General features: G+C 48.9%; 1 protein-coding gene across 2 annotated transcripts in view; it reads left to right on the forward strand.

The window, feature by feature from the left end:
* LOC139275856 (coiled-coil domain-containing protein 122) overlaps positions 1–23,500 on the forward strand; it is a 214,165-nt gene that overhangs the window by 82,359 nt on the left and 108,306 nt on the right. For both annotated transcript variants that reach the window (XM_070893063.1, XM_070893064.1), the window contains exon 2: positions 8,446–8,564. In XM_070893063.1, the coding sequence (XP_070749164.1) occupies positions 8,448–8,564 (117 nt within the window). In that variant the 5' untranslated portion in view covers positions 8,446–8,447. The remainder of the gene's footprint in view (positions 1–8,445; positions 8,565–23,500) is intronic.

The following is a 23,500-nucleotide window of genomic DNA, read 5'->3' on the forward strand; positions in this document are numbered from 1 at the left end:
AAACACGTCTCTGTAATGACTATCAGATCATACCCATTTATTTCTTTTGATGCCATCAACTCAACTATCTTGTTGCGAATGCTGCGTGTATTCAGATGAAGACCTTTTAATGTTGTCTTTTTATCTTTTCCATATTCTAATCCCATTTTCTGATGCACTATTATGTTTGTCCAGTCTGTCCCTTCCTGTCACACTCTGGTTATCATTACCCCTATCGCTACCCTACACTATTGCCTTCTCCTTTCTCTTTTTACATTTCCGTTTACCTGAACCTCCTCCCCACACTATTTAGTTTAAAGCCCTTTCTACAACCCCAGTTATTCGATTCGCTAGGACACTGGTCCCAGACTGGTTCAAGTGAAGCCCGTCCCGACGGAACAGCTCCCACTTATCCCAATACTGGTTCCAATGTCCCATGAATTGAAATCCATTTCTCCCACACCAATCTTTGAGCAATGCGTTCATCTCTCTAATCTTATTTACTCTATACAAATTTGCTCGTGGCTCAGGTAGTAATCCAGAGATTATTACCTCTGTGGTTCTGCTATTTAATTTAGCTCCTAGCTGCTCATACTCCCTCACCAGAACTTCTTTCTTTGTCCTACCTATGTCATTGGTACCTATGTGGACCACGACAACTAGATTTTTTTCCTCACACTCCAAGTTCTTCTCCAGCCCAGAGGAGATGTCCTTAATCCTGGCTCCAGGCAGGCAACACAGCCTTTGGGACTCACACTCTCGGCTGCAGAGAACAGCATCTAACCCCCTGACTATACTGTCCCCTGCCACTACTACATTTCTTTTTACTCCCCAAACTTGAATTGCCCCCTGTACATGGTGCTGTGGCCAGTTTGCTCATCCTCCATGCAGTCCCTGCTCTCATCCACACAGGGAGCAAGAACCTCGTACCTGTTGGACAATTGCAAAGGCTGAGGCTCTTCCAATGCTATGTTCTGGATCTCCATACTGGCCTTACTCGTAGTCACACCCTCCTGTCCCTGCCCACAGACCAAATTTGAATTACTTAACCAAAGGGGTGTGATTGCCTGCTGGTGTCCAAGTAACTCTCCCCCTCCCTGATGTATTGTGGTGTCTGAAGCTTGGACTCCAGCTCATCAACTCTGAGCCGAAGTTCCTCAAGCAGCCAACACCTACTGCAGATGTGGTCACTGTGGATCACACTGGTGTCCACCAGCTCCCACATGCTACAACTACAACACATCGCCTGCCCTGCCATCTGTGTCATATTTTATTTAACTAATAAGGTTTTCAAGTTTTGAAATTTCAATTATCTGTGTATCATTTTTAATCTGTAATCACCGCTCTTAATTTAAAATGGTGCCCAAGTTTTGAAAAAAAGGGAGAAATACTCACCAGTGCAGGATGGAGATTATACCATCCACCCGACACAGTGAGAGCTGGGGATTAAACAACCCACCCAACACAGTGTGAGAGAGCTGAAGATTACACCATCCACCCAACACAGTCTGCACACTAAGGTTGTGTATTTGGTCCACTTGAACATGGGAGGCATTAGGGAGTAGTTTGATCAAGAGCTTGCACCAGAAATGCAGCCAACAGTGCTTCCCTGCCAGGAACAAGTTGCCATGATACAAGGGACACCTCCGTCCCATGAGCTTTTTGTAATGAGCAGGCAACGACCTTCGACAATCCTGGCCTTCAGGTGGGACCTAGAAATAGTACAGGAAAAAAAATTCAAAGGCACATGTAAGCACCCTGGAAAAGCAGAATGTTAAGAAAGAGTAGGTTGATTGCGTTCATTGCAATGAAATAGAATGTGCACTGACATGGCTCTTTATTATTAATGGAGGTTAGGGACATATAGGAAAGGGGGCAATTATGTGGTGCTGAAGTCTTCACTCAGGTGATGATGATTGCCATGGTCATGTTGGGGCAAAGCGGACTGCTGTGTTGTCATGTGGTATGTTGGGTAGTGGTTTGAAGGAATGTTCATTTATTTGAAAGTAGTAGGTGGAAGAAGGTAGCTTCTCACAGGGTCCGGACATCTGCCAGTGGTCTACCCCTGTGAGGAGCTTGCCCAGGTGTTTGTAGGCAGATGGCAAAAAAGACGCGACAAAGCGTATTGAAGCTACAGAAATCTATATTCCGAATCTCCAGTCTTTTCCATGTCAGGCACTGCTTACTTCTTCCTAAATCAGGTGATCCTGGTCGTAACTGCAACTTCTAAATCTCAGTCTAAGTTACCCAGAGTGCATTGTAATGAGCAGAATCGATAAGGGGGGACCAGTGGATGTGGTGTATTTGGATTTTCAGAAGGCATTCGATAAGGTGCCACACAAGAGGTTATTAAACAAAATTAGGTCTCACGGGATTGGAAGTGACATGCTAGCATGGATTGAGGATTAATTAACAGTCAGAAAAGAGATCGTAGGAATAAATGGCAACTCGGGAGGCGGGGGGGGAAAAGCGAAAAAAAGTAAACCTGCTATAATGGCTCAACATTGGGATGAAGCTGCTGTAGAGTAAATGAACCTAAAACAACAATCCAACTCTGGAGCAGCAAAGCAGCTTTACTGGCGGCTTAAGGCCAAGGTCCAACAAAAAACCCGCAACCTGAAAAATAGATGGTGGGTGGAGAAAGCACAGGAGATTCAGCAGCTGGCCGACAACCATGATGTGCGAGGATTCTTCACTGCAGTCAAGTCCACCTACGGCCCAAGGCCCCACCTCACTGCTGGCCAAGAACAGGGAGACACTCATCAAGGACACCGAGGCAGTCAGGACCTGCAAGAAGGAGCACTTCGAAGATCTCTTTAATCAAGACTCTGCCTTTGACATCCCGCAGCATGCTCCCTGCCACCATTTCAGCAAAAACCCAGCCCCGTACGAGGTAGAAATGGCCATCCGTCAGCTTAAGAACAACAAGGCATCGGGACCGGATGGAATCCACTCTGAAGCACTAAAGTATGGCGGAGAGGCACGATTGGCACGAATACATGACCTCATCTCTCGCATCTGGAAAGAGGGGAGCATGCCGGGAGATCTCAGAGATGCAGTAATCATGACAATCTTTAAAAAAGGGGGCATGTCCGACTGCGGCAACTGCAAAGGAATCTCCCTGTTGTCAGCCACTGGGAAAGTCATCGCTAGAATCCTCCTCAACCGTCCTCTCCCTGTGGCTGAGGAGCTCCTTCCGGAGTCACAGTGCGGATTCCGTCCACTACGGGGTGCAACGGACGTGATCTTTATGGCGCGACAACTGCAAGAGAAATGCAGGGACCAGCATCAACCCTTGTACATGGCCGCCTTTGACCTTACGAAGGCCTTTGACACTGTTAACCACGAGGGACTATGTAGCGTCCTCCTCTGTTTCGGTTGCCCCCAAAAGTTTGTCGCCATCCTCCGCCTGCTCCACGATGGCATGCAAGCCGTGATCCCGACCAACGGATCCACCACAGACCCAATCAACATCTGAACCGGGGTCAAGCAGGGCTGCGTCATCGCGCCAACCCTCTTCTCGATCTTCCTCGCTGCAATGCTCCACCTCACACTCAACAAGCTGCCCGCTGGAGTGGAACTAAACTATAGCACCAAAGGGAACCTGTTCAACCTTCGTCGCCTCCAGGCCAGATTCAAGACCATCCCATCCTCTGTTGTCGAACTACAGTACGCAGACAACACTGCGTCTGCGCACATTCAGAGGCTGAACTCCAAGTCATCGTCAACATCTTCACCGAGGCGTATGAAAGCATGGGCCTTACACTAAACATCCGTAACACAAAGGTCCTCCACCAATCTGATCCCGCCACACAGCACTGCCACCCCAGTCATCAAGATCCACGCCGTGACCCTGGACAACGTGGACCACTTTCCGTACCTTGGGAGCCTATTATCAGCAAGGGCAGACATTGATAACGAAGTTCAACACCGCCTCCAGTGCACCAGCGCAGTCTTCGGCTGCCTGAGGAAGATAGTGTTCAAAGATCAGGCCCTTAAATCTGGCACCAAGCTTATGATCTACAGGGCTGTAGTGATACCCGCCCTCCTGTAAGGCTCAGAGACATGGACCATATACAGTATACACCTCAAATCGCTGAAGAAATACCACTAACGATGCCTCCTCAAGATCCTGCAAATCCCCTGGGAGGACAGACGCACCAATGTCAGTGTTTTCGATCAGGCCAACATCCCCAGGATCGAAGCACTGACCACACTCGACCAGCTCCGTTGGGCGGACCACATTGTCCGTATGCCGGACACAAGACTCCCAAAGCAAACACTCTACTCGGAACTCCTACATGGCAAGCAAGCCCCAGGTGGGCAGAGGAAATGTTTCAAGGACACTCTCCAAGCCTCCTTGATAAATTGCAACATCCCCACTGACACTTGGGAGTCCCTGGCCAAAGACCGCCCTAAGTGGAGGAAGAGCATCCAGGAGGGCGCTGAGCACCTCGAGTCTCGTTGCCGAGAGCATGCAGAAAACAAGTGCAGGCAGCGGAAGGAGCATGCGGCAAACCAGACTCCCCACGCACACTTTCCTCCAACGATTGACCCACCTGCGACAGAGACTATAATTCCTGTATTGGACTGTTCAGTCGCCTGAGAACTCACTTTTGGAGTGGAAGCAAGTCTTCCTCAATTTCGAGGGAGTGCCTATGATAATGAATGCAGTAGCCATCACCCGGAGAATCGGCGGGCTGCTGAAAAACAAGTGGCAGGACCTAGGAGAATTTGTAAATATGCACTGCAATTACATTTGTAAATGTCTGTGTGTGTCCACCACACAAAAGGACCCTCTCTTAAAAAGTTATATTTTCATCTTTGCATTTGAAGAACACAAAGATCAGGAACCACAAGAATCGTACTGGTGGAGATTCACCAAGTAAGCTGCAATTGAGCCAGCTGGAACAGAGGATCTCTGTCTGATTAAAGTTCACCGGAGAAGATCCACCACCAATGTGGATGCTGGACCCAGGTCCAAGAGACGGAGTAAGCCCTGCAATTTGCCCTGTGGGTTGGTTAAATACTGCATGGGCTAGCTAGGCTTTAATGGATGTTTTCGATATGTTTTACAGTAGCTACATGTCAGGAAGAGGCAGAACGTGATCCAGAAGAACAAGCAGAAGTAGCATCCGAAGGACATCCAGAAGAGAGTCCAGAATTGTTTCCTGATTTTGAGCAGGACGATCTGGATGAAGGCCAGCAGGACGATCCCCCCCCACTGATCAGATGGTCATATTGGACCTGCAGCTGGTGGAGCCCATGGATCAGGATGCATGTCCCAGTATGGTCCAGCAACACACACTTGTGAGAGGGATGTCCAATAGGGTCGAAAAGCAAGGCACAGGTGGGAGACAGCGAAAGAGGGTGGAAAGGATAACTGAACTATAAGCGCCGGTAGACATGGTACAGCTCATTGGGATGAGTGGGGAGAGTATACAGCTAACTCAGTCGCTCCTGGACACCATGGGTGAGGTGAGGGTAGAAATTGCGAGACTGTCAGGAGAAATAGCAACACTGTCTGGAAGAATAAGACCACCACTGGCGGGGCAGATTAGGGAGGGAATGGTGGATGCACTTGATGCACTGTCAGGACAGCTGATGGGGAAATTGTCTGACATAAACCAACATAACATTATTAAAGGTGTAAACAGTCAACATGGTGCGACACTATAATCAAACGTGCCGCCATTTAGCCTTCAGGCAGAAAATCGTTCACGGATTAGTCACTGACGCAAGTCTCTAGCATTGGCCTTGGTCGCCCCACCCTCCTCCACCACTGTCCTGCGGCTTGAGGTGGTTGCTCCTCCTGCTGCTGGTCCTCCTCCTCCTCCTCCTCGTCAGCTTCCTCCAAATCCTCATCCCTCCCTCTCCCCTCAGGAGGATCTTCAACGTCCAGTACCTGTCCGCTCATGATGGCCAGGTTGTGCAGCATGCAGCACACGAGAGTTAACTGAGCGACGTGGTGAGGGGAGTATTGCAGGTAGCCTCCAGAGTGGTCCAGGCATCGGAAACGCAGCTTTAAAATGCCAATTGTCCTCTCTATGATGCTCCATGTCGTTATGTGGGACATATTGTACTGACACTCTGCCTCAATGCGGGGTTAGCGTAGGCGGGGGGTCATAAGCCAGGTGGCGAGCCCGTAACCTTTGTCCCCGAGCAACCAGCTCTGCCCTTCTGGCAGCTCCTGAAACATCGCAGATATAATGCTCTCACATAGGATGAAAGCATCATGAATGCTACTGGGATATTTGGCATCCACTGCCATGATCCGCTGCAGATCGTCGCATACCAGCTACACATTTAGGAAGTGGAACCCTTTCCCGTTGCGGTAAACTTGGAATCTTGCAAGATGGCTCTCAAGGCTATGTGGGTACAGTCAATGGCACCCTGTACCCTGGGGAAGCCAGCAAGTCTGGAGATTCCCACAACCCTGTCTCTCATTGCCTGTGTGATCATAGAGAGTCATGACTGGTCCCTTTTGGCATACAGTGCAGCAGTCATCTGGCGAATGCAGCAATGGATGGCGTGCTGCGAGATCGCGCATACGTCCCCAGTTAAAGCTTGAAATGATCCCGTAGCATAGAAGGTAAATGCTACTGTTACCTTTACTTCTACAGGTAGGGCAGTCCTCCTTCCACTTCTTGGCCGTGTGTCTGCCCTGATTAGTTGGCACATCTCAGCGATGACCTCCTTTCTGAATCGCAGCCTGCGAACGCAGTCTGCCTCACTCAGTTGCAGGTACGAGCGCCTTTCCCTATGGACTCACTGAGGGCAAGGCCTCCTCACCATCAATCTGGCTGTCCGATATCGGCATAGAAATATTCGTTGCCTCTGCATGCCATGCCCTTATCACATCAGGCATGCTAAAAATTGCACCGATTATTGTTATTATGCAGATAACTACTTAAATCATTGACACTTTTCCTCTCCGTTTTGCTCCACAAGGCTGGGTGACGCCCTAGATCGGACCACACCCTGATCTGCGCATGCATTTGTTTGTACAGTGATTATCTTGGGTCACTTGTGACAAATGGTCATTTCTAGCTTGCTGCTGTACCATTGCACAAAACGTCCTGTTTCGGATGCTGATCGAGCTCGAGGCATGGGTCGAAGGCGTGCCGGCCAGGCAGGATCACAAGCTCGGCCGGACACAAGCACAACAACTCGATGCTCGGCTTCAAAAGCAGCCCGGGCTCTGGTGCTTGTGTCCAGCCGAGCTTGCGATCCGGCCTGGCCGTCACTCCTTCGACCCGTGCCTGGAGCCCGGTCAGCAACGATTGTGTTAGGGTGGACAGTCACGATTTGGGTGAAAAAGAACCCAGCAAAGTTATTTTAGTTCCCTCCTGAAAAAATTATACTTTTGTATTTTACATTGCTTTGCTCCAAAAACTCGGAAATTACTTTCCGAGTTATTTTCAGAATACCCTGTCAAAAAAAAATCCATGCATTTGTACTTTTTTTGTCTTCTTTTGCCTGGCCTTCATGTCCTTTTGTGCGTCGCGCCGATTTCCTTAAATTCAGTTTTTTTTTCCGGGGCTTTTTGACAGTGTGCGCCGCACTGACAAAAACGTCGCCTGAGCCCATTTTCACTTGTGTCTGTGGCAAAAAAATGTAAACTGGCGCACATGGTTGGCGCCGGCGTACACACATTGGCGAAAGTTGGAAGCATGGGATTTCACACCAAAAAACGGTGCACAATCGTGGCAAAAATAGGGGCCAAAATTCTTACAGGGCTTGATAGAGTAGATGCAGGGAGGATGTTTCCCCTGGCTGGGGAGTCTAGAACCAGGGATCACAGTCTTAGAATAAGGGGTCGGCCATTTAGGACTGAGATGAGGAGAAATTTCTTCACTCAGACTGTGGTGAATCTTTGGAATTCTCTACTCCAGAGGGCTGTGGAAGCTCAGTTGTTGACCATATTCAAGACAGAGATCGATAGAGTTTTGGATATTAGGGGAATCACTGCTCTTAATGGGGATAGTACAGGCAAGTGGAGTTGAGGTAGAAGATCAACCATGATCTCATTGAATGGCGGAGCAGGCTAGAGGGGGCCAAATGGCCCAAGCCTGCTCCTATTTCTTATATTCTTCTTATGTTTATTGGTAGTGCAAACCCAGGAACTTGGCAGCTACTCCGCCACGGCTCTTACACTGACAAATGCAAATAAAGCTACTGTGGACTTGGCAGGCAGATCACAGCAAGACTCAAAAACCAAAAGGAAATTCAGGCGGTAGCATTTCAAAGGGGCGAAAGTGGCAGAAACATCTCCCACCCGAATTTCCTCACTAAAGAACTTTCCCTAAACCGTTTAAACATCGCTAATGCACTAAAAATGGCGAGGAAATTCACCCCTTTATATCTTATTCACCAATGCAGTGTGCTAAGGCCACTGATGCAGAATTTAACTGAGCTAACGTAATTGACACATACTAATGGTATTGTATTTTTCTGCTTTTTGAGGTATGGCTGGACAAAGCACACAGCTTTCTCTCTCGCAGATAGTTAAAGAAGTAGCACAACAACAACAACAACAGGCAGTAGAAGCAGGAAAAAACAAGAACATTCTTAGTCACTTGCAGGTAAATTGGTTTATATTTCATTGAGGGAACAAGATTATAAGTTAATTTCTGTGTACCATGCATGGTGTTCTGCAGGCAGGAGCTTACAAAATAAAATCGAATAGTGATGTAGTAGTTGTGCACTGATATACAGATTTGTTGATAAATTAGTGAGGACAAAATGTGATTCCTCCTGATTGAATAGCTTGCTGACTTCCATTGTCCATCCTCACACACCAAGAGTTGCCCCTTGGATGTGGAGTTATTGGATGTTAGATACATTGCATATGCAAATAAGGGGCCTGACACCTGTTTAAGGACCCCTCTCCAAGACTGGTTTGCCCTGAGACAGTCCTCGGGAGTGCCTGAAACAAAGTAGGGAAGCAACATACCTGACTGGAGCCCGGAGGAGCAGGATTGCTCCTCCCAACCCCACATTTAAAGAAGGCAGGCTGCAATCAACGCGTCCCCAGCATGATTTCAAGCTCCGGCCTGAACTCAACCCCCGGCCTGATCTTTACCCCCGGCCTGATCTCTGCGCCCCTTCCCCCGGCCTGATCTCTACCCCCGGCCTGATCTCTACTCTCTACCCCCCCCCCTCGGCCTGATCTCTAACCGCCCCCCCACCACCGGCCTGACCCCTCGGCCCAATCGCTAAAACCTCAACCCGCGATCTATTTCCTTATTTCCCCCCCAGCCCATGATTTATCCTCCATCCCAGTATGCAATCTCCCTCCATCACGGCGTCGGATTTCTCCCTAACCCCCACCCATGGCACCGATTTCCTTGACCCAGTCCTCACTTACCTGCGAGCTGCTGCGATGCTAGCAGGAAACATGTCTGATTGTGGTTAAAAATGTAAATGCTGTTAAAATGGAGACACGTAACTTCCTTAAAAGGTTTCAGCGACTGACCCGTCTCCTGAAAGCGGAGTGGTCACCCGCCCCTCATCCTACCTCTGTTAAAACTGGTAGTGAGTGTTCCAGACAGGTTGGGTTCATGTTTCAAATTTTTACAATTTTAACTTGCCACCCAACACACCAACATTTTTGGGGGATTAAAATGACCCCCACAGATCCAGCAACCAATCAGAAAATACCAAATTGAATCTCAGAAAGTCACAAACCAGTGTTGCTAGACATAGGGAACATGAAATAGAATCAATTGAGAAGCAAATCGAGCGCAGTATAAAACGGGCTGCGATTCACTCTTGTCTGATTCATGCTTTCGGCAAAGACCAATTTTACATCACGGATTTGTTCTGAGTCGGTGTTGTCAGATCCATACCTTGCCCCTCCCTCACTGCTGATAGACACTGGGGGGAATTTTAACATGGCTGAGTGGGTGGGATTGGCCCCACCCACCGACTTCTGGGTTTTACTGAGGTGGGCCAAGGGGCGGGTAGCCAACCCGCTCCCAGGAGGCAGGTGGGCATCTTAAATACGTTATTGAGGCTGGAAGCTTCAGATTTAACCTGCTTTACTGTGGCCGGCCAGGTTTCCCAGGCCTCAGGAAAGTCGGCAGCTGCAGCGAGGCGAGGACAGGCTCGAGGAGAAGGTAAGTGGGTCAGGAGGAGCAGGAGTGCTTCCTCCAGCTATCCAAGTTCCCCCACCATCAGACCTCCCCCGCATAGAGACACCCCTGCCTCGGGATTGATCCCCCCTCCCCAGAGTCAGGGATCGGACACCCCCGGATCAGACCGGTCGTGGATTGGATCGCCCCCGTGATTGGACCGCGCCCCCCGGGGTTGGGCATCGGACTCACCTGGTCCTGTAGCCTCCCCTAGAGTGCCCCCCGCCGACTGGAAGCCAAGCCTTTGAATCAGGCTGACTTCCGGACAGGGAACATGTCAGGGCCAAAACTCGCACACTGTGGAGTTAAATCTCCACAGCATGCGGGGAAACCCAGACTTCCAGGTTTCCCATCTGAAACTTCGCCCGCCCTCCACACAACCCGCCCAGTAAATATCCAGCCTCAGGAATCCATCAGCTAAGCCAATCCTCACATTCAACCCTTGGCTGATGCAAACCTCGGGTTCATCTTCCACCGATCTGCCAAACTCCAGGTTCCATCTCCATGGAATAAACGTCCACCGAAGATGCAGCACACAAGTGGGAGAATCCCCGCAGAAATTCATTGAGTATAGGTAAAGGAATGTATATAAAATCTAATGGTCACTTGTTTAGACTTTTTGCAGAATAATGGACAGATAAAGGAATAATTTTCTTTGTTCTTATTATTAATGCTGTGGATTGCCTGCATTATAATTGTATTCATTATTATTATTGATGTCTAAATGAGACAATTATTGGAGGTGGAGTGGGTCTGTGTGTATTTGAAGGTGGAAAGGCAGGAGGATAACAGGATTAAAGGTCAAGTGTCAGTAAAATCAGGGCTGTCACTGGAAGGAAGCCAAATCACTGCTGAAATAAAACATCACTTGACTGTAAAAGATTCTCTGATACTCACAAGAGCGGTAAAGAAGATTGGGGATGAATATCTGCCGGAGTTCTCCTGATCGTCCACCAAAACTTCGGCAGAAGAGCCGGGGAAACCGTTGAGAAATGGCTTTTCCCCATGGAAAATCACATCCAATATAGTTTATTTACTGGAATATTACGCTCAATTACAAATTATCTACAGTACAATTACAACATTTCCAATCCAAAATAATAAAAAAAAGACTTGCACTTGTCTAGCGCCTTTCATGACCTCAGGATGTTCCAAAGTGCATGACAGCCAATGAAGTACTTTTGAAGTTGTTATGGAGGAATAACAGAAAATGCTGGAAAACACTCGGCAGGTCAGGCAGCATCTGTAGAGAGAGAAACAGAGTTAATGTTTTATGGTTGCGTTTACCATTGTTGAAAGAGCATGCAGGGTATCACAGCAGTCCAGCAATCTGTCCTCGAGCAGATTACTAGGAATGCTCAGCAGTCCAGCAATCTGTCCTTGAGCAGATTACTAGGAATGCTGAGGCGCCACAACGGGGGAGTGGCAGTGGCTCTGTGAAGAATGAACCAATTGTCCTCTCTCAGAAGAACAGCACTAGCCCTCCCAGCACTGCCATTTTGCCAGTGTCCCTGCTGTTGCCTGTCAGCCAGCCAGCCCCGACTGCTGCCGCCCATTCTGAGCTGGTGCAGTCCGAAGCCGGGCCGACTTGGTCCAGAGCTGCTTGAGGTCGTCCTCCAACACCATCTGCATTTTTCCTCACTAAAAGTCAGCAGCCTTCCACCAGCCATGCTGTAGCCATTGGGGTAGCACTGCGTAGGAGCACTAGGACAGGCAAAGGCACACTGAAGACAGGCACGAAGGGAATGTACAAGGTGATTCGTTGATTTTTGAATGAAATAGTGTAATAGTTTGTTTCATAACATTTGTTTGGAATGTTTATTTTATGGTGGCTCTTATTGTAGCATTGTGGCCAAAAGGACGCTGTGATGGTCAGTAATAGAGGGAAGGCAAGGAAAGGTGTGGGACTATTGTTGAATTTGGAATTGGGCCTGCATTCACCGATACCACAATCAGATGAGTCGATTCTGGACAGCCCGCTTCCTCTTCCTCCCCTCCTCTGCTTTCTCCTCCTGCTCTTCCTCAGCTGGTTGGAGTATACCTGGTGGCAAGGGCTGAGCCCTTGTGATGGCGAGGTTGTGGGGCATGAAGCAGACCACGACGAATCTTGAGATGAGCTGTGGAGAGTACTGCAGGGTTCCTCCAGAGCAGTCCAGGCAGGGGAACGTTGTTTAAGGCTGCCAGTTACCTGTTCTATCACATTTGATGTGGCAGCATGATGTTCGTTATATGCATGCTACACATGTGTGCCTGGGTTGCGTGGCAGAGTCATGAGCCAGGTGGTCAGCAGATAGCCCTTGTCACCCGGTAGCCACCCTCTGGTTTGACGTGGTGACTCAAATACTGGTGGTACAGCAGACATTCGCAGAATTAAGGCATCATGGCTGCTGCCAGGATACATAGCATTGGCTTGCATGATGCGCTGAGTACGGTCACACACCAACTGGACATTGAGGGATCATAAAACCTTCCAGATGTGGTCCATCTCTGAATTGAGAAGCGGTGCCCGCAAAGTGATGTGTGTGCAGTCAATGGCACCTTGCACCATGGGAAAGCCTGCTCTCCTGGCGAAGCCTGCTTCTCTCTGGCGAGCGAGAATGAAATGTATTCAGCTCTCTTTGCACAAGGAGCCTCACTCACCTCCCTTATACAGGTCTGGATGGTGAACTGGGAGCTGTTACAGATGTTGCCTGCTCCAGCCTGGAAGGATCCAGACGTGAAGAAGTTCAAGGCCACGGTCCCCTTTACAGCCATTGGCAATACTGTCCTGGACCTGGACTGAGGCTGCAGGTCCTGCCTGCAGTAAGCGGCAGATTTTCTGAACACCTCCTCAGCAAAAAGGAAACATCGTACATACTGTTTGTCGCTGAGACTGAGGTAGGAGAATTGCTTCCTGAAGACCCTGGGTGGATATGGCTTCATGCTGCTCTCCCCCTCCTCCTCCTGCCTCTTCTAGCAGCTTGTCCTGCTCTAATCTCTCCTGTCTTCCAATCTATCACAGATCTTCCCTTTTGTTCTTTCTTCCCCTCCACCTTTCAGTGCTTGTTAAGAATCTGTTCTTTCCGAACACTTTCCAGTTCTGACGAAAGATCATCGACCCGAAACGTTAACTCTGCTTCCTCTCCACAGATGCTGCCTGACCTGCTGAGATTTCCAGCATTTTCTGTTTTTATTCCAGATTCCAGCATCCGCAGTATTTTGCTTTTGTCCTGCCTGTGTCGCCTCTGCTCATTCTCCCTGTCATGCTGCAGGCCAAAGGAGATATTAACTACTGCAACCGTTTCTGGGAGCACCTGGTCTGAGCAGACCCCTTTGTAAGTCAGACCGAGTCCTTGAGCACATGCCACATCACTCCTTGTAGAGTTTGATAACTTTAAAGAAGTCAGCAAAGCACCAAATACTCCTACAAAATCAGCAACAGCGAATAGAAATCAATCAGCAACTAACCTGTAAGTAGGTAATGATCGCTTTAAATATCGGCGGTGGGTTTTCTTCCTGCTGCTGAACGCATGTTCAGCAGGCGAGATTAAGAGAGAGCTTTACCTCCGCCACTGAGGTCAAAAATGGCAGCGCTGGTGTCAAATCAGTGTTACATGCTGATTGATGTCACGATTGGAGTACTCTGCATACTCCAAGCACCGATGTTAACGATCTCACTAAAATGGTGTCTGGTGTGGCTCACACCAGAAGTGCATATGCACTGCTCGGACGCCATTTTAAAGCCAAATCGGCATCTGTAGCGTCCAAATAACAGGCGCCATGCAACCGAATTTCTAGCCCTAGCAATTTTCGCCAAATGCTTTATGCGCTAAAGAGATAAAGAGGTGGCCAAAATGGGGTCTTAAGCTGAAGATGCCATCTTAGTAAAGGAGTTGAAGCCAGCACCAGGAACTAGGCACTTAAAATGCTTGCTAGCATTGTACTGCATTTTGGTAGGTAGTACTTCAACTTACGCCCTCATTAACAGCGACTAGTTGTTTGGGATTAAGCACGGCGTTGATGTCGCTTTCGAATGGTGCTTAAAGGGATACTCACTACTTAAAGGGATACTCACCATTTCATGGTCATTGCTACTGGAGCTGTGAAGAGCACCTCTGAAACACATTCTTGATCAGTACATTTCTGGTGCAACGAGGAAGGAGGCATTGCTGGATCTGGTTCTGGGGAATGAGGTGGGTCAAGTGGAGCAAATGTCAGTAGGGGAACATTTAGGGAAGAGTGATCACAGTATCATAAGGTTTAGATTAACTATGGAAAAGGACAGGGAGCAATGTAGAGTAAAAATACTTAATTGGAGGAAAGCCAATTTCAGTGGGTTAAGAATGGATCTGGCCCAGGTAAATTGGAGTCAGAGATTGGCAGACCAAACTGTTAACAAACTGCCTTTAAAGAGGATATGGTTCGGGTACAGTCAAGATACATTCCCATGAGGGGGAAACAAGGGGCAACCAAAGAGATAGAGTGTAAGATGAAGCAGAAAACAGGTGCCTATGACAGATGTCAGGTTGAGAATACAAGTGAGAACCAGGCTGAATATAGAAAGTTCAGAGAGAAAGTGAAAAAGGAAATAAGAGGGACAAAGAGAGAGTATGAGAATAGATTGGCAGCTAATAAAAAAGGGAATCCAAAAGTTTTTTATTGGTATATAAATAGTAAACGGGCAGTAAGAGGAGTGGTGGGGTCGATTAGGGACCAAAATGGAGACCTATGCATGGAGGCAGAGGACATGGCTGAGGTACTAAATTAGTACTTTTCAGCTGTCTTTACAAAGGAAAAAGATGCTGCCGAAGTCATAGTGAAAGAGGAGGTAGTTGAGATACTGGCTAGGATAAAAATTGATAACATAAGAAATAGGAGCAGGAGTAGGCCACCTGGCCCCTCGAGCCTGATCGCCATTTAATAAGATCATGGCTGATCTCATCATGGACTCAGCTCCACTTCCCTGCCCGCTCCCCATAACCCTTTATTCCCTTATCGCTCAAAAATCTGCCTATCTCTGCCTTAAATATATTCAATGACCCAGCCTCCACAGCTCTCTGGGGTAGAGAATTCCATAGATTTACAACCCTCTGAGAGAAGAAATTTCTCCTCATCTCAGTTTTAAATGTGCGGCTCCTTATTCTGAGACTATGTCCCCTAGTTTTAGTTTACCCTATAAGTGGAAATATCCTCTCTGCATCCACCTCGTCGAGCCTCCTCATTATCTTATATGTTTCGATAAGATCACCTCTCCTTCTGAAATTCAATGAGTATAGGTCGAACCTACTCAACCTATCTTCATAAGTTAACCCCCTCATCTCTGGAATCAAAAGGAGGAGGGACTAGAAAGGCTGGCTGTACTTAAAGTCACATAAAGTACATAAGTCACCAGGTTTGGATGGGATCATCCGAGGTGGAACTTGCGGAGGTACTGGCCATAATCTTCCAAACATCCTTGGATACGGGACTGGTCCCAGAGGACTGGAGAATTGCAAATGTTACACCCTTGTTCACAAAAGAGTGGAGGGATAATCCCAGCAACTACAGGCCAGTCAGTTTAATCTCAGTAGTTGGGAAGATTTTAGAAATGATAATCAGGGACAAAATTAACAGTCATTTGGACAAGTATGGATTAATTAAGGTTTTGTTAAAGCAAATCATGTTTAATTAATCTGATTGAGTTTTTTGATGAGATAACAGAGAGGGATGATGAGGGCAATGCGGTTGATGTGGTGTCCATGGACTTCCAAAAGACATTTGATGAAGTGTCATATAATAGGCTTGCCAGCAAAGTTGAAGCCCACAGTGTTATGTCTTTAGATGCTCTGATAATGACTCCACGAGGCAAAGTATTGTACTTTAACTGCAGTGACCTTAGTCCATTTAATATAACTCCAGAGTGAGGATACCACATGGTGGAGTCCCTTTTATACCTGGGTACCTGTGGTGTACAGGTGACCCCTGGCCCTCCACCGTTGCACCCTCTGGTGGTGCCAGCATAGTGTATACAGTGTGAACCTTGTTGATGGTACCTCCGGTAAACAAGTCTCCATCTTATGCAACTGTACAGTGACTACACAGAGAGTATATCTAACATCACTCTCCCCCAAGTCTTTTGTGCCAATACCTTTGCACTATGTGCACTGGCTTAGCTCTCCCGACTTAAGTGCCAATAGCCTTTGCATCTACCTTGGCTGTGCTTTGGCTTGGCTCTCTCCATGTTAACCCCCAAGTCCTTATTGCCATAATGTTGGGTAGTGGTTACCAGTTGGGATGGTTCGATGATGCAGTGGGGCTTCAGTGGGTTCTGGGTGTGATCCATGTGTGTGTTCATGGCTACATACATCCATTTTCCTCTCCACATGTAGATCATGCCGGTGACTCATCACATGCATATACATTCATATACATTCAAGTCCAGAAAAGGAAATTTTCATTTACATCATTGTATTTGTGGTACAGTTGTGAGGCAAGTACATTTGACTGGTGAGATACATTGATGGTACATCTTTGGGATGAGTGCTGAGGTCAGCACCGATGCGTGAGGGCAAGCTAGTTCCAGAGCTGCTGGATGGCAGAGTGTTGCCTAGTGCTGGCAGTGGGAACCCGGTTGGCTCGAGTTGCCTGCTCTCGGGGCCTTTGCCGTTGCTCCTAGCGTTGGGCAGGTTCACTGATACCCCTGTGACTTCCCTGTCCTCTCCTTGTGCCCCGGGTCACTGAAGCTCCCAGAGCAGCAGTCGTCTAGCAGTGCACAGGGAACTGCTAACTCGCTTGCCTGGGCGTTATTTTGTTTGGGACCCTGGCTGGTCCTGGTTCCAATTGGGAGAACCGTTGCGGGTGACCCTTTGTTCCCGGGTGTAGCCTTGGTGGCGATTGGGTCTGGGGGCTGTGCCTTAGCGCAGTTTGTGCTTTCAGGCTCGTAGCGGTTGGTGCCATCGGGTGCCTGAGAGGTGGAGCCGATCAGGGGGAGGGTATCGATACCGATGCTGTTGCCCTCCTGAGATAGCTTGCTCTACAGCTTGTCTATTTTAGCTGCTTGTGGCCACACTCCGTGGTGCATCACTCTGGTCCCAGAGGTGCAGGCTACAGCATCGGGTAGCCCGCTGGACCTGTGTGCTTCCGATGGGTGTTTGCCCGCTACATTATCAGAGGACAGTTGAAATCCTGCATCGCACAATGTTTCATTGCTTATTGTTGATAAACTGTAGCTCCAATCGCAATCGGCCGACTTTTCTTTGCTTCTTACATGTATAAAACTCTGATCATCAATTACAAGCTGTACATTTAGCTCACAGTTGTTATTACATTGAGTGAGAATGTAGGACTATCCCTTTAAGTGTGGTGGGTTGCTGGCCTCCTTTAAGAGAGCCTTGCTATCTTTATCCCAATCCTCTTCTTAGCTTGGTTACCACGTGTTGCTCCATCAGCGCTGCACCTTGTGGTCTGGCCGCCACCATCTTTTCCTTCAGCGCTTCAACTCGTGGTTTGGGCACCATCTTTCTTCCATCCACGATGTCAGCTGCTGTTGTCATGTATCTTACATTATTATATATAACTGTATCCCAACATGCTATACATGACTGTATGAGATATGACCTGTAACCACCAGCATACCTTACCAACAGGGGTGCACTTGCAAGAGACAGGTATATAAGGACAGGTCTCAGGCAAGTGCAGCATTCCAGAGCTGTGAAATAAAGGTGCAGGTCCAGAGTGACCTTGACTTCACTACATGCCTTGTGTGAATCTGTACTGAGGGGACAGGACTTTACAGTGGCGACGAGTTACGGGATTACAGAATCCACAGAATGGCGAACAATGAATCAGATGAAAAGTACAATGCGGGAGACAATTGGGAGGACTTTATAGAAAGGCTCCAGCAAAGCTTTGTAACCAAAGACTGGTTAGGCGACCATAAGGCAGACAAGAGAAGAGCCCATCTCTTGACCAGCTGTGACTCTAAAACATATGCTTTAATGAAGGATCTGCTGGCACCCGAGAAACTTGCAAGCAAGTCGTTTGAAGAATTGAGCACACTGGTAAGAGACCACCTGAAGCCAGTGAGCAGCCTACACATGGCCAGACACAGGTTCGACAACTACAGACGCTGTGTGGGCCAGAGCATACCCGACTTCGTGGCGGAACTTCGGAGGTTGGCGAGTTTATGTGAGTTCTCCGATGAACTGAGGAGAGAAATGCTGAGAGACTTTTTCATTGAAGGAATAGGCTGCGCAGGCATGTTCCAAAAGCTCATAGAGACAACCTGACCTTAGAGGCAGCAGCACTGGTTGCACAGACATTCTTGGTAGGGGAAGAAGAAATGAGGTTGATTTACAATGCAGCTACGACAACTAACGAAATATCGGAACAAGAAGTTCACAGCACGAAACAAGCTGCTACCTCCACACACAGACAAAACCGGAAGAATAGGCTCTCGACAGCAGGCAGTGGCGCCAGAAGTCATCAAGGGCCACAGGAACGGCCGTTTACACCTCATCAACCCACAATGTGAGCAATCAACTACAAACTGAGAGAAGCTCAAGAGAGATCAGCCAGAAGCAGCTCATTCTTTGGGAGCACTTTGAACAATGGAACCGGTCTGTGCTGGAGGTGTGGGGGTGGGCACTCGTCAAGGGGATGTTGATTTCAGCAGGCTGTTTGCAGTAACTGAATATACAGGGCATTTGGCCCGCATGCGCAAAAAAACGGCAGCTTGGCTGGTATACGAATCGGATGGGTTGGAAAGCGGACCAGAAGACGGTGGGGACAGTACCCGGGACACCAATGTACAGCGGGTCAACACGATCAATGGCCGCTGCTTCTACAACAGGACGCCTCCGATAATGATGAGGGTCCTACTCAACGGGATACCTGTCAACATGGAGCTGGATACGGGAGCGAGTCAATCTCTCATGGGCGCTCAACAATTTGAACAACTGTGGCCGCATAACAGAGACAGACCAAAACTCACAAGGGTCGACACCAAACTAAGGACCTATACCAAAGAAATCGTACCAGTCCTCGGCAGCGCCATGCTCTCTGTCACACAGAAAGGGACAGTGAACCGACTTCCCCTGTGGATTGTCCCCGGAGACCCCCCCAGCACTGCTGGGGAGAAGCTGGCTGGCAAAACTAAACTGGGAATGGGCTGATGTCCATGCCATGTCATTAGAGGAACGGACCTCCTGCTCAACAGTTATAAAGCGATTTGAACATCTCTTTCAGCCAGGTGTGGGCACTTTCAAAGGGGCCAAAGTCAAAATCTACATCACACAGGATGCTAGACCGGTCCATCACAAGGCCAGAGCTGTACCCTATGTGATGAGGGAAAAGATTAAACACGAACTAGACAGGCTTCTGCGGGAAGGCATTATATCACCTGTGGAATTTAGCGACTGGGCAAGTCCCATCGTCCCAGTCATGAAGCCTGATGGATCTGTACGAATCTGTGGGGACTACAAATCTACCATAAACAGAGTCTCCCTGCAGGACCAGTACCCGCTGGTCAGAGCAGAGGACGTATTTGACACATTGGCTGGAGGTAAACTTTTCTCAAAACTAGAACTCACATCTGCGTATATGACGCAAGAATTGACTGAAGAATCCAAGCTACTCACCATCATCAACACACATCGAGGCCTTTTCATGTACAATCGATGCCCATTCGGCATCAGGTCGGCAGCTGCCATATTCCAACGCAACATGGAGAGTCTGATCAAGTCCATCCCGGGGACAGTTGTATTTCAAGGCGACATACTTATCACGGGCAGGGACACCGACTCCCATCTCCGTAATTTGGAGGAAGTACTAAAGCGGTTGGATCGGGTAGGCCTACGAGTCAAGAAATCCAAGTGCCTGTTTCTCGCACCCGAGGTTGAATTTTTGGGCAGAAGGATTGCCGCTGATGGAATCTGCCCAACAGAGTCCAAAACAGAAGCAATTCGCCTGGCACTCAGGCCCCGGAATGTCTCAGAACTGCGCGCCTTTCTTGGGCTACTCAATTACTTTGGGAACTTTATGCAGAACTTAAGCACGCTGCTGGAGCCTCTCCACGTGCTACTCAGGAGGGGGTGCGATTGGTTTTGGGGTGATGTCCAGGAACGCGCCTTCAATAAGGCATGCAACCTTCTGTGTTCCAACAGTGTTTTGACTTTCTTTGATCCAGGTAAAAAGCTAGTTCTCACATGCGATGCATCAGCGTATGGGGTCGGGTGCGTTTTGCAACATGTCAATAGTGCGGGCAAATTACAACCCGTAGCTTATGCCTCCAGGTCACTTTCGCGGCGGGGCGCGGATACGGAATGGTAAAGAAGGAGGCGCTCACGTGCATGTACGGTGTCAAAAAGATGCACCAATACCTTTTCGGGGCCAAGTTCGCGTTAGAAACCGACCACAAGCCCCTCACGTCCCTCCTATCCGAGAGCAAGGCAATAAACGCCAACGCCTCGGCGCGAATTCAATGGTGGGCACTCATGCTGGCGTCCTACGGCTATACCATAAGGCACAGACCAGGCACAGACAACTGTGCCGACGCGCTCAGCAGGCTACTCCTGGCGACCACGGAAGGGTCTGACGAACAGGACTGTGAGATTTGAGTCCACAGGTTCGCCCATGACGGCTCGCCAAATCAAAGCCTGGACAGCCAGCGATCTCACGTTATCCTTAGTAAAAAGGTGTGTCCTAACCGGTGACTGGGCAGAGGCTCGCGATGCCTGCCCCGAGGAATTAAAACCCTTTCACAGGCGCATGCATGAGCTATCACTACAAGCAGACTGCCTGATGTGGGGCAGCCGAGTAGTCATGCCTCTGCGAGGCAGAGAGGCTTTTGTTCGGGAGCTCCACCGCGAGCACCCGGGGATCATTCTCATGAAGGCCATAGCCAGATGCCACGTCTGGTGGCCTGGTATTGACGCGGACTTGGAGCTCTGCGTCTGAAGGTGCACCATTTGTGCCCAACTCAGCAATGCCCCCAGGGAGGCTCACCTGAGCCCCTGGCCTACCAAACCATGGTCGCGGGTGCACGTAGACTATGCGGGCCCATTCATGGGCAAAATGCTCCTCGTAGTTGTAGATGCATTTTCAAAGTGGATCGAATGCACCATTTTAAACTCGAGCACAGCCTCCACCACTGTGGACAACCTCGCAACCATGTTTGCAACGCACGGAATCCCTGACATATTGGTCAATGACAATGGTCCATGCTACAACAACGCAGAATTCCAAGATTTTATAATTGACCACGGCATAAATCACTTCAAGATGGCACCGTTTAACCCGGCCTCCAACGGCCAGGCGGAGAGAGCAGTGCAAATCATTAAACAAGGCATGCTTAAAATCCAAGGTCCCACGCTGCAGGTTCGCCTGTCGCGACTGCTGCTGGCATACAGATCTCGTCCACACTCATTGACTGGGATCCCCCCTGCGCAACTGTTGATGAAAAGGACTTTAAAAACAAGGCTCTCATTAATCCTCCCAGACATGCACGAAATCGTTGAGGCAAAGCGCCGTAAGCTGACTTAGTACCATGACAGAAATTCGAGGGGGAGATGGAATGAGGTAGGGGACAAAGTGTTTGTACTAAACTATGGCAGGGGTCCCAAATGGCTTGCAGGGCCAGTAACGGGCAAGGAAGGAAACAGGCTACTGGTAGTACAAATGGATAATGGCAAAACCTGCCGGAGGCATGTAGACCAAGCCAAAAGCAGATTTACCAACAAAACTGCGGAACCAGTGGCAGACTACAATGTGGAACTCGCACCCCACCTGGTGGACAGACAGAGGGAACAACCTGAGGAAAGGACAATCCCAACAGACAGCCCAGGCGAGTCAACAACAATCACACCAATCGAAACAGGCAGCCCAGGCGAGATATCAGCAACCACACCCAAAGAAAAACAGACACCAAGGCAAACAACTGAACCTCAACTCAGATGCTCCACGCGAGAGCGTAGACCACCTGAGAGACTGAACCTATAAAGATAATAGACCTTGGGGGAGGGTGATATCATGTATCTTACATTATTATATATAACTGTTTCCCAACATGCTATACATGACTGTAATAAGATATGACCTGTAACACCAGCATACCTTACCACCAGGGGTGCACTTGCAAGAGACAGGTATATAAGGACAGGTCTCAGGCAAGTGCAGCATTCCAGAGCTGTGAAATAAAGGTGCAGGTCCAGAGTGACCTTGACTTCACTACATGCCTCGTGTGAACCTGTACTGAGGGGACAGGACTTTACAGCTGTGATCCTCTTCTCCCCGGGTTCTGCCACCGAAGCTGGGATGTCGCCTTTGGATGGGGTTTTCTTACTCCGGAGTCCTGGAGCCTGGAAGGTGAGTTTGGGTCGTCTCAGTTGGGTCAGCTCCGCGCAGTCGTGCTGAGCGGTCTGTGCCTTGGGTGCTGTGCTGGTTTGCTCTCTGGTGCCGGATCCAACCTCCGGTGGGGGTTTACTTTGCCTCTGAGCCCCGGGGACGTCGATCGCTGGAGGGATGAAATCTTCCCAGCTCCAATGGATCTTCTCCATCCACCTTCTTCCGAGTAGCGTTGGTCCATCACCTGCAAGAATCCACAGTGGTAACTTGTGCACCGCGCCGTCATGGAGTACCTTAACATTCGCACTACCAATGACTGGGATAAGTTCCTTGGTGTAGGTGCGCAGCTTTGCTTGAACCGGGACCAACTTGGGTCGTTCAGCTTGATTGTCCCATAGCCTCTCAAAGGCTTCTTGATTCATTACTGACTGGTTCGCCCCCGTGTCCACCTCTATGAAGACTGGAGCGCTGTTTATCTCGACTTCCATTCTCAGTGGGGAACATTCTGTGGTGCAGAAACATTCTGTATACCTCATCGTGGGGCTGAGCTGCCTCTCTGACCACCTTTTCATAATCTGCGCTGGATTCATGGCCCTCTGTAGACTCTTCATCAACACGGTGAGTCCTATTTCTTTTACACATTCGCTGGAGGTGGCCTTTTGTGCTGCACCCTTTGCTAACATAGTCCTTAAAATGGCATTGGTGAGCCTTGTGATTCCCTCTGCAACGCCAGCATGGTGCTAACTGAATAGCCCCCCTAAGCGGACTGAGTTAAGGGACTCGGGTGCCCGTTCTCTCTCTCCCCTGAGGAGATTCGCGTTCTACAGTCCTGCCTCTAAAAGGAGCCAGTCTGTGTACAGTACTTGCCGGGTTTGAGTCCTGAGGAAGAGTCATCCGCCTAGAGCTGCAGGTCGACGTCATGAATGCCTGACATGTGGTGATGGCCTTCTGCAGTGTGACTGTGATATCTGCAGATAGTAGCCTGTGAAGAAGGCCCTCATTGCCGATTCCGATGACAAAGATCGCTTCGGTGAGGTGTTCGCCGAAATCATATGGTGCCGCCAGCCTCCTGAGATCTGCAACAT

The sequence above is a fragment of the Pristiophorus japonicus genome, chromosome 11 (assembly GCF_044704955.1).
Source record: "Pristiophorus japonicus isolate sPriJap1 chromosome 11, sPriJap1.hap1, whole genome shotgun sequence".
Lineage (NCBI taxonomy): Eukaryota > Metazoa > Chordata > Chondrichthyes > Pristiophoridae > Pristiophorus > Pristiophorus japonicus.